At 32.7% G+C, this 11,944-nt stretch overlaps 1 protein-coding gene across 11 annotated transcripts in view; it reads left to right on the forward strand.

The window, feature by feature from the left end:
* NCK1 (NCK adaptor protein 1) overlaps positions 1–8,485 on the forward strand; it is a 70,366-nt gene extending 61,881 nt beyond the window's left edge. For all 11 annotated transcript variants that reach the window (XM_031959792.1, XM_031959786.1, XM_031959788.1 and 8 more), the window contains 2 exons: positions 2,980–3,692; positions 5,223–8,485. In XM_031959792.1, coding sequence (XP_031815652.1) covers positions 2,980–3,692; positions 5,223–5,417 — 908 coding nt within the window. In that variant the 3' untranslated portion in view covers positions 5,418–8,485. The remainder of the gene's footprint in view (positions 1–2,979; positions 3,693–5,222) is intronic.
* Positions 8,486–11,944: the final 3,459 nt, after the last annotated feature.

Genomic DNA, 11,944 nt, shown 5'->3' on the forward strand with positions numbered 1-11,944 from the left:
AAATTCAAAATACATACAAAGGCTATATAAAATTATTTTAGAAGAAGGGCGCCAGTATCTAGGGACAGGGGAGGAAGGAATTTTAGGAGGTGGCATTTGAGCTTAGTACTACCAGGGAAGTTAGGGATATCTTAGAAGAAATGTTCTAAATGGAGTGAGAAGTTGAATTAGGTACTCTTGAAAGCAGAAATTCTTTTTTTTGTATCATAGACTCTTTGGGCCTTCTGGTGAAGCCTATTGACCCTTTCTCAGAGTAATGTTTTTAAGGGTATAAGATAAAATGAATAGGATTGCAAAGAAAGATAATTATATTACAAGTTAAAAAAAATAAATTCACATATCCCAGATTACCTGTTCTAAAGCCCCTTAAATCTAATAGGTCATGCAAACGTAGCAGTCAGGTAAATTCAGAATTAAGAGAGAGTCAAAGGAAGAAAGAAAATGTGATAGTAGCTAGAGGATCCATCATAGAAAAGCCTAAAGGGATTTCTTCCCAGAAATTTCTTAACTAGTTGTTTCTGGTTCTCTTAGAGCCAGTAGGAGGGTGGATATTAGCTCTATGGTTATCTCTATGAACTTTACTTGATAACATCATGAAAAAGAATAGCCTTTTAGGTAGATATATTTCTGTCATTTCACATGTTATCCAGATATTTTAGCAATCATTTTCTTTTTTAAAAAATTTAAGTTTTTTATTATGGACTTAACCCTAAACATTTTCAGATACCATACTTTTGGTTATGTTCTATTTTCTTCTTAGTATTTCTTAGTAGATCTTCCACAGGCAAGAATTATAGTGAAATTTGATGATAAAACTAATGGCAAAAATAGGACATGAAGTTTGGAGAAATAGTTGATTGATTAAAAGATGAAGAGCAGATTGGCATATCAAGAACTATTTAGAGTGAAGAAAGATGATATTTGACTCTGCTTGGAAAGAGGATTAAAAAAAAAGATATATATATATGGTTCGTTATCTTTTGCAGGAACAAAGTGTAGTGAGAGTATCTGGTTATTTACCTATGGAATGGTAACATGCTTCGTACTCTTGACATTTTAAAATTGAATGAATCTTTATTTTGTTGTTTAATACCTCTTCCTCTCTCCCTCTCTCCAGTTTCTTTGCTAATTTCTGACTTGCGCCAGAAGGTAATGAATAGACATACCTTACAATTGTATAATGTTTAATTTCTGGAAGTACTTTTCATATTTGCTCTCATTTGAGAACAGGTCAATGAGATTGTCAATTTAAAGACCTGATGTGATCGTCAAATACCACCATCACTGACCAGTGGTCCATATCTGTGGCAGTGAAAAAAAAAAGGCATCCAACTGTAACTGTGTTCTGACTCTGAAGCATGAAAGTTGAAGTGATTAATACCACAAGATTACTTATCTTTATTTCTTCTTTTAATGTTAAAATGAGCAACTATTGTTATTTTATTCTCTGAGATTTTAGTTGAGTGTGCTAGTATAGTTCTTCCTTGTAATTTAGTATGTTTATTTGGGCTTAGAGAGCATTTCTGAAATGCCGAGAGAGAATGATAATAATTAGACTACTTTTGTAATCAGCACGTTTTACTCTTAGAGTTGACTGATTTTTGACAGTTTCTGGTAAATTAAGGTCTGTTTTCTTTTAAAATATTTAAAAGCAAACAAACACACACACACTCTCCTTTCCCTATGACATCAGAATCCTTTTCTGAGGCAGATAAGGGTACAATGGATAAGATATAGGACTTGGAGTTAAGAAGATCTGGGTTCCTAGATGACCACAAACACTAGCTGTGTGACTTTGGGCAAATCATTTAACCTTTAATCTTTCGCCTCAGTTTCTTCAACTATAAAATGGAGATAATAATGCACCCTACTTTGTAAGTGAGATATTTGTAAAATACTTAGTTACATGTAGTAGGCATGTAGATACTTAGACTTTCTTTTTTCCCTCCCATCCTCTAACAAATAATTGTAATTAATAAACAAAACAATTTACCGTACTGGCTATACCTAGAAAATGTGTAATTCATTCTAAAACTATAGTTCCCCAACTCTCTTCTAGGAGACAAGAGGTATACTTCATCAGTCATCACATTGTTTATTGCTTTGACCAGAATTCTGAATTGTGTTTTGGTGTTCTTTTCTTCTGTATTGTTATAGTTATATAAATTGATTTGCTTCTTTTGCTATGCATTTAGATCTTCTCAAGTTTCTTTAAATTCTCCATATTAGTAGTTTCTCATAGTAAAATAATGTCATTGTATTCATGTGTCATGATTTGTTTAGCTCTTCCTTCAGTTAATGGACATCCAGTTTAAAAAAAAAAAAGAGCCATTACTATTTGGTTTGTATATTGATAGTGCTTTAGGTTTTAATTTTTTTTCTTTCACATCTGTATGTACAGTTTTTAAAAATAGGAAAGTCTTTTTAAAAAATAAAATATATTAAAGTTAAGGATACTATATTACCTTACATAGTTTTTCAATAATTGCCAACATTTATATAGTGCTTACTTTGTGTCCAGCAATGTGCTAAGTGCTTTACAATTATTTGGTCTTTATCACAACTCTTAGAGGTAGATGCTGTTATCATCCCCATTTTACGGGGGCGGGGGGGGTGGTTGGGAGGGGAGGAATACTGAGGCAAACAGAAGTCAAATGACTACTCAAGGCTATGGTGGTAGTAAGCATCTGCAAATTTGAATTCAGATTTTCCTGAATGTAGGATTGGCTCTCTATCCATATTTCTGTCTGTATAAGTTCCATGTCTTTCTTGAGGTCCTGTGAACAGTGAAAAGAATAGGTATTGTGGGTGAGATAAATTATGTCATATGGTTGGTAGAATTTAAACCCGTATCACTTGTGCTCCTTCCCAGAAAGATGCTCTGCATTGAAATTTGAAGACTTTTGTGAACAATGATCAAATGATAACTTTTTAGTGATCATTGCTTTTTTTCTCCCATCTCTATTTTTATGTAAACAGGTATTGGAAAAGTGAAAAGGAAACCCAGCGTACCAGATTCTGCATCTCCTGCTGATGACAGTTTTGTTGACCCTGGAGAACGTCTCTATGACCTCAACATGCCTGCTTATGTGAAATTTAATTACGTAGCAGAGAGAGAGGATGAATTATCTTTGACAAAAGGAACGAAGGTGGTTGTCATGGAGAAATGCAGCGATGGCTGGTGGCGGGGGAACTATAGTGGACAGGTTGGATGGTTTCCTTCAAACTATGTGACTGAAGAAAGCGAGAGTCCTTTGGGTGACCATATGGGCTCCTTATCAGAGAAATTAGCAGCAGTTGTCAACAATTTAAATAGTGGACAAGTGTTACACGTGGTACAAGCTCTTTACCCATTCAGCTCCTCCAATGATGAAGAGCTAAATTTTGAGAAAGGAGAAGTGATGGATGTTATTGAAAAACCTGAAAATGACCCTGAATGGTGGAAATGTCGGAAGATGAATGGGCAAGTGGGCCTGGTGCCAAAGAACTATGTTACTGTCATGCAAAATAGTCAGCTAACCTCAGGACTGGAACCATCACCTCCACAATGTGATTACATTGGCCCATCAGTCACTGGCAGATTTGCTGGCAACCCATGGTATTATGGGAAAGTCACTAGACATCAGGCAGAAATGGCATTGAATGAAAGAGGGAATGAAGGGGACTTCCTCATTCGGGATAGTGAATCTTCAGTAAGTCAATTTTCGTTGATAAATCACAATCAGATTCTGAGTTTTCTTTGGAACTAGAAACTATGTTTAAAAAATCCTCTTAATTTGACATTATTTTTATATTACTCTATTTGGTCTTGCATTCCGAAATACTTGTCTTGTTCATCAAACTGAGAAATTTGGAAAATTAGAAATGGAACAAATTAGAATTGATACTAAGTTATGAAAAATGAAAACTAAAATATATTTTAAGTTGGAGAATTTGCCTTTGACTTAATTATTCAAGTATTTCCTGCAAGAATACAGAGAAATCCTAATTTATAAACAGGCTATGGTCCAAGTTTATTTGCAACCAAAACAGAACAAAACCAATATCAATGATAAAATCTGTATTATAAATCATCATTCTCTGGCCAGCCTGTATAGTGTTAAGTTGATTTAACCTATAATGTACTTAACTGTGTGACCCTAGGTGAGTCAGTGTACCTTCTAGCTTCAATTTGCTAATTTGTACAGTTAAGTAGCACCCACCTTCCAGAGTTGTTGAAGATCAATTGAATTAACACATTAAATAATCTTTAAAGTGCTGTATAGATATAGACTGCTATTTTCTTTTACTTTCTATTTCTTATACAAGTGTTTCATAAAAATACTTATGTTTAGCAGCCTTGGTTAAAGTTGCTTTTTTTCTTTACTTCTAAAGAAATTAAGGGGAACAATTTTCTTGAGGTATGAGAGTTAGAAAGGGGAAGGAGAAGGGTGCTCTTATGCAAAAAAAAAATCTATCTATATATATATATAAAATTAGTGGTTTGAAAAATAAGTAGTTAATTAAATATCTCTACTGTATGATAAGGTTTTGATACAGATAATGGAGACAGTTTTTTTGTGCTAATCATGCGTTGCGGCAGTGCCATCAGCTCTGGATAGCTTACTACTACTGTTCATAGTAGGTGGGAGAAAAGGACAGGACCAGCGTTGGGGAGTATCTGTGAGGGGGTGTGAATCAAAATGCAACTAACTGTCTTTTCATGTTTGGGAAGGTCAAAGTCATGTTTTCTCACTCAGAAAAATGCCTTTTGAGAGGCTTTCTGGATTGCTATGGGATATGAACATAGTAGTTTTGAGAAAATTTTCTTTCTTTCTTTTTTTTTTTTTTAAATAAGATATTTTTGCAAAGCCAAAACATATAACAGAAAATTTCCTAATATATCACTTCTTCCTATTGTGTAATTTTGAAGACTTAATTTAAGTTAGGTCTTTGGAGACTTTTTGAATAGGTGTTGCAGGTTTCCTTGAAAAGCTTCATCTTTCTTTTTCCTTTAGAACTGCAGTGAGTTATTTAGAATTTTTTCTTAAGAATTTTCTGTTACCAGAGATTAATTTTATGGAGGTGGATGAAGCATGGTCATTCCATATGTTTATCAAGTAATCATTATGTTAGAACTGAGAAATTAGTTATTAAAAGCGTAATCTATATTAAAACTGTGATAACCGTATCTGCAGTTTTTAAATGACTTAAGTTCTAAATGTATATCTGTTTTCTTTTAGCCAAATGATTTCTCAGTATCTTTGAAAGCACAAGGGAAAAACAAGCATTTTAAAGTCCAGTTGAAAGACACTGTTTACTGCATTGGACAGCGTAAATTCAGCACCATGGAAGAACTTGTAGAACATTATAAAAAGGCACCAATTTTTACAAGTGAACAAGGAGAAAAATTATATCTCATCAAGCATTTATCATGATAGAAAGATGATCGGAAAAACTGCTGAAAATTTCAAATTAGAAATATAATTGAAGACTAAGAAGATATTGATCCATTCATGCCAGACTGGAAATTGATGTTTTTAACTCTATATGAAATTGACTATAATACATATGTATTTTTATTATAACTTAGCACCTGCACATATATGCCATTTTATGTTAAAAAAGAAAAAAAGCTTTGTAAAGCAATTGCTTCCATCCTGATTTTCAGCTTTATTTTCACTTTTCCTTTTTCTTGTTTCCAGTAATAAGTTCTCTATTTTTAAATGATCATTTTAGTGAAGGACAGACATCTTTAAATTATAGACATTCTAAATTACTTATCCTTTATTTTTCTAGTGGGGTTATCATATTAGGCAATTGCTTTTGTCACACTATCTCTTGAAGTATACAAATATTGTGTCCCTATAATGAAATACTCTAAAATAATTTCCCCCAGAAATAATAATTTTTTCTATGTAAGACTGAAGAGCAATAATCACTGGAAAAGATTAGCGATAATTTCCAGGTGCCATTTTCCTCCTAAGCCATTGTAAATACCAAATAAGCTTGTCTGTCATTATTTTTCAAAATTCATTCACTGCTTTTGTTTCATGTAAAACATGAAGATTGGAAGAAATTCTGTGGAGTTTTAATTTACAGCTATTGAGGGGGTAGGGGGAAACACCCTAAAGAAATGAATTAGCCTTTTCTGATTATTCTTCATCTGTTACTTGTGTGGAAACAAAGCAATCTCTGTGAGATACATTTAGCTTTTAAAAGGAGAAATGAACTCTGTCACTTTTTCCAAACGGTTTCCCTTCAGGATTTATTCTGTGCCAATGAAAAATAAGATATGACAAAGTTTGGGGGAAAAGAATAAACTGTAAGATACTTTTTCCTAGGCAACATCAACAGTTACCAGATGTATTTAAAAAAAAAAAAAGTCTTACTTTCTGCTTTCTTGTTTCAATAGGAGACAGACTTGACCTGAACCCTGAATCTAGTGTTTTGTTCTCAAATATGCCTTACTTTGAAGAATTTGTGAATTGTTCCTACTTTTCTGTGGAAGAAACAGAACTTACTCATTTAGTTATGGGTTTTATTTTAAAGTCTATTTTTGTAGATGCTCTTAATTGAGTTTTTTTCCCCCTAACCAAGCACATTGATTTCTGATGGAAATATGAGGCATGGCTATAGTGATTAGACTTAATTCTGTGTGCCTCATAGGAAAGTTGGTATCATTATATTATAGGTACACCTTGTCAGATATTTTTATTTTACTTACAGATTAAAACCTGAATATTTAAGCTAGATAGCTAATTGAAAATGCTTATCAAAATTAAAATTGGTTATTTATTAAAGCTACTTAGTAAATGGTAAAGAATCAGTAGAAATATGAATAATGACCCATATTTTTAGAATTTTAAGGTGAGTTTATGAGCCTTTTGTTTTTTTTAGACAGAAATTCTTCAGTGGTCCTTAAATATGTGAACTGTTTATCATTTTGTGTCTCTACATGTTATCCAGACACTTAATGAACCAAAAGAACTTTAAAAAATTGAAGTCTGTAAATTTAATTCAGTTTTGAAGAACATAATTATCTTAAATATGATTTTGTCTTCAAGTTATTTATTACTTTAGTGTTGCCACTGGGTGGCAGTCCTAGCTTCAGAAACTTTGCTAGAACTTTCCAAATGTTATGAAGGTGGTGCTGTTAAGGTGATCAGAATTTTTCTGCTTTTGTAGCCTAGTTAATATTGATCTTTCTAACTCAGTGACATTTTGTTTATAAAAGGTAATTGTTTTTAGGGAAGTTTAATAGTAATAATTGTAATGGTATGCTTACTATTTTTACAAACCACTTATTAGGAATATCAGTAGAACATAAGGCACACCAATTAATATTTCTGCACTTTTACAGAAATACCCATCAGGAATGAGCCTCAGTTCCTTCATATGTGAGATGAAGAGATTAGACTAGACACTCTACAGATCTTTAATATTCTGTTAAAAAAAAAAAAAGACATAGTTCTAGTCACTGAAAACATGCCTGACATCTTTTTACTTTTTAAATAATTGCTATTAAAAATAATCTGTTTAGGTAAAATATATCTTTATTGTGGAAATGATGTTTTTTGAATAATGGGAGATTAATGCTCAGACTTGATCGTCATGACTCCGTTCTCTTCTCATGTATTTCATTGTTAAACAAATAGGTTTTTAAGAAAAATGCTGAGGAATAAGCATCATCATCAGAAATTTCTTGACACAACTAGATCATTGTTGCTAAACAACTGCACATAGATCTGTTGCTAAAATTCTTATGGAGGTCTATGATGTCCATATTTCTTGTTACATCCTTTCTTACAGGATAAAGAACATGCCAAAGTGAACCACTGATTTATACCAGTCTGCTGAAATATTTTTACAGAAGCCTAAAACACCTAAGTGATACAATATGCAATTTTTTTGTGTAATCTTCTTTGCTCTTTTTATATCATTGCCACATCCTAGCATCCCTCTCCCCTCATAGACAGAAACCTCCCTTGTAACAAAAGTAGTAACAAGCCAACACTTTGATCATGTCTGAAAGTATATGCAGCATTCTATATTGATAGTCCGTCATCTATTAAAAAGAACACAATATATTATTGAGCTTAGAAAAAATGAATTGGAAGAACTCCGCAGCATAGACAGACATGAATGAACTGATGTGAATATAAGTAAGCAGAACATAATAAATGGCTTATCAACATTTTAATTGGGGGACATACATGAAGGGGAAGAACAAACACATAACACAAACTTCATTATGAGAAAAATATTGAAAACATGCATCTTTTTTTCTTTGTAGAGGTGAGAAACTTGAGTTTGAAGCATTGCATATATTATAAAACTCAGTGTCATAGTTTTGCTGGATTTTTTCTCTTTTATTCTTGAAAGCTGGAGATTGAGTAGAGAATGGAGAAGAGATATGTTCAGAAATGAAGGTGATGTAAAAAATACATAGCAATAAAAGTTGAGGGGGAAAATAAAATGTTCCAACAGTCCTTGGCAATCAAAATTCACCATTATGTTCATTTGAATTCTGATATCTTTTAGTAATTTTTTTCATAGCATGGTCGCTCTGAATATTATTTTGGTTTTCACTCTGTATAAGATCATAAATCTATTCAACATTTCATGTTGTTTTATGGCCTAATATTCCATTATATTAATGTCATAATTTGTGGAGTCATTTCCAATTTGAACCCACTGTTTTTGCTGCCATAAGAAATTAATGCTATGTATTTACTTTGGTCTAACTGGGAACTTTCCTTCTGTCTTTGTCTTCATCTTTGCAGGACTTACTATTGATAATATCATTGGGTCAGTTTAATTTAGTCACTTTTAATGAGTTGAAAATTTTTTTCCTGAATATTTGGAGCAATTCAGTGTAATTAATATGACTGCATTCCTATCACTATTTCAACATTGAACAAACATGAAGATACTTTATCATTTTTGCTAAGTTGTTAACCATGAGGTGAAACCTCCGTTTTTATTTACATTTTTCAGTAATTGGGCATTTATATAGGTACCCACCCTCATAGTTGCTAGAAAATACCTCGCAAGCTAGCACTATTTCTCATGTATGTGAAGAAAAACTTACAGCTGCTTTATTAGTCAGGAAGTTTTATTTTTATTTTTTATTTTGTGTGCTTGGGTTTAAAATGTGCAGGAAATCCAAATACATACACACACACACACACACACACCTATAATATAACCCTTCCCCAAAACTGGACAGAAGAGTTCCTAGAATTTTTTGTCTTTCATAGTTTTAAAAAATGAAATAAATCATTATTGTAATTGGATTAGCATAAATTACATACCTTGTAAATTTCTAAAATAGAGCTAAGAATGAACTTGGTTTAATCTGACTTTAAAGTCTATAGCCTGCTTCTCTCCATTTCCAACCTTTTTTTTTTTTAAACCCTACAGGGTACCCCAAAAGTCTTAGTGCAGTTTTAAGCGTTAATAGCAATTAAAGAAACCTAAAAACTGCACTGACTTTTGGGACACTCTGTATATTGTCATCGCTATTCATAAAGTACTTTTGAGGTTTTCATAATATTTTCCTTCACAGTCTTGCAAATACTGAATTCCTCAAGTTGGAGACCCCCATGCTCTCTCAAGAGTATGCAAGAGGATTGCAGTTTTTGTGATAGGAAAGAACTGGAAATGTTCAGTGAGGAAGAATATTAATGGAGTATTTCACTAGGAAATAACAGTAAGTATAGGACTCTGCATAAGGAAAAGTGTGAATTCTACTTATAGCAGGGATTTTTAGTCACTTTCAGGTACCAATACAATAAGAATCCCTTTATAAAAAGAAATGGAGCAGAAAATGACATCAAAAAGTACAAGTAAACTTTGACAAAGTAGTATAGTATAATATAAAGTATTTTATAAAGTAAAGTATAAAGTCGTTTGAGAGAGGCCACCAACAGTTGAAGCAGTCTGGAAAGACTTAAGTTTAATAAGGTAATGCTTTAGCTGCTTTTGAAGGTGAAGATTGTATGAAATGGAGATGAAGTACTTGAGGCATAGGAAACAGTCAAAGGCAGTCACCTAATAAGATCTGGGCTTAAGAAAATCATTTTGACAGCAATAGGGAAAATGGCCTGGAGACTAAAGATTATATTAGCTGGTGGCTATGAAAGTGGGGGAGGAAAGGATCAGGTATGAGAGATACTGAGGTAGAAATAGCAAGATTTGGCAGCTGATTGGATAGGAGAAAATGAGAACTGATATACCAGCATAGAAATAAATTTATGGGATCTGATGAGGTTATTGAGTGTAAAAGGAGAAAATTAGGGGGCTTAGGACAGAGTCTTTGGAATACCCTGCAGTTAGGGCTTTGATCTGATAAATAAGCAAATAAAAAGGCAGTAAAATGTAGCTGAAAAGATTGAAAAGGGAAAAGGCTGGGGAGAAAAAAAGGCCATCAGAATTGAAAATTGAGATCGTTGGCTAAACCTGTTAGCCCCAATTGCCTCACCCAAATAAATGATGTTTGACTATCTGCAGCAAAACAAGAAATTGAGGGATTAAGTATAAGCAAGGGGGAAAGAAAATTTTATAGCTGATAATGATTTACTTAGAGAAACCTAGAGAATCAAATGAAAAATTAGCAAACTTGCAGGATATAAAATACACCAATATGTCAGCATTTCTGTTAAGAACAAAACCAGCAGAAAGAGTTTGCGTTTAAAATAACGACAGAACATATAAAATACTTGGGAGTCTATTTGCCAAGACAAACAGGAATTATGTGGACATGATTACAAAGCATTGCACACAGATCTAAATTGAACAGAAAATTCTTCAGCGAAACAAAAACTTAAAAGAATTAATGAAGAAAAATGGGAAGGAATGTGACCTAACAACCAGGTCTCAAGCTATACTAGAAAGTAGTATTAAAATCACACCTACCGGGCTAAGACTATTAGACAAAAACTTGGCATCACTGGAAAGTAATCTGACAGATTAGATATAAAATATCTAATACTAACATAAAACAAAAGGTGATCTCATAAATTAGCAAGAAAGAAATTATCTCACCAATTTATAAATAGAAGTGTTCATTAGCAAATGGAAGATTATAGCAAGGAAAAAGGGACAATTATGATTACATAAAATTAAAATGTTTTTGTGCCAACTAAAGCTATTCAGCTAAAATTAGGAAAGAAATGGAAAAAATGTTTGCAATGATTTTCTGATGGTCTCATTTCCAATATACATAAGGAATTGATTAAATTTTATAAGAATTTATCAATTTCCTAATAAATGATTAAAGGATAGGAAGTCAGTTTTCAGAAGAAGAAATCCAAGCTATCAATAGCAATATAAAAATGTTTGAAATCACTAAGAATTAGAGAAATGTACATTAAAACTTGGAGGTTCTATTTCACATCAGATTGGCAAAGTTGATGTTGAAAATGATAATACTAGAGGGTTTGTGTGAAAACAGGTTTTTTTTTTTTTTTTTTAATACAGTAAAAATGATGAAACTGAACTGTTCCAGCCATTTTTGAACTTTGGGTTTATTCCTTTCAAACTATCTAATGATAGTGCTTACTAGGTCTGTAGGCCAAAGAGACCACCCCTCCCCCCCCCCCAAAAAAAAGGAACACATATACAAACATACTTAAAACAGCTCTTTTTGTGGTGGCAAAGAATTGAAAATGAGGATTGCCTACCAATGGATAATTTGGATACATTACAGAATATAAATATGATGGAATGCTACTATGCTATAAGAAATGAAGAATATTGTTTTAGAAAAACCTGGGAAGACTTACATGAAGTGGTAAGTGAGCAGAAATGAGAACAGTCTGTAATATCAACAATATTATAAAGACAAACAACATTGAAAGATTTTAAAACTGATCAACACAATGACCGACCACAATTGCAGAGGACTTATGAGGAGATATTCTATGCATGGTAGACTTGTGGGAATTTGTTTTGCTTGATT

The sequence above is a fragment of the Sarcophilus harrisii genome, chromosome 3, assembly GCF_902635505.1.
Source record: "Sarcophilus harrisii chromosome 3, mSarHar1.11, whole genome shotgun sequence".
Classification (NCBI taxonomy): domain Eukaryota; kingdom Metazoa; phylum Chordata; class Mammalia; order Dasyuromorphia; family Dasyuridae; genus Sarcophilus; species Sarcophilus harrisii.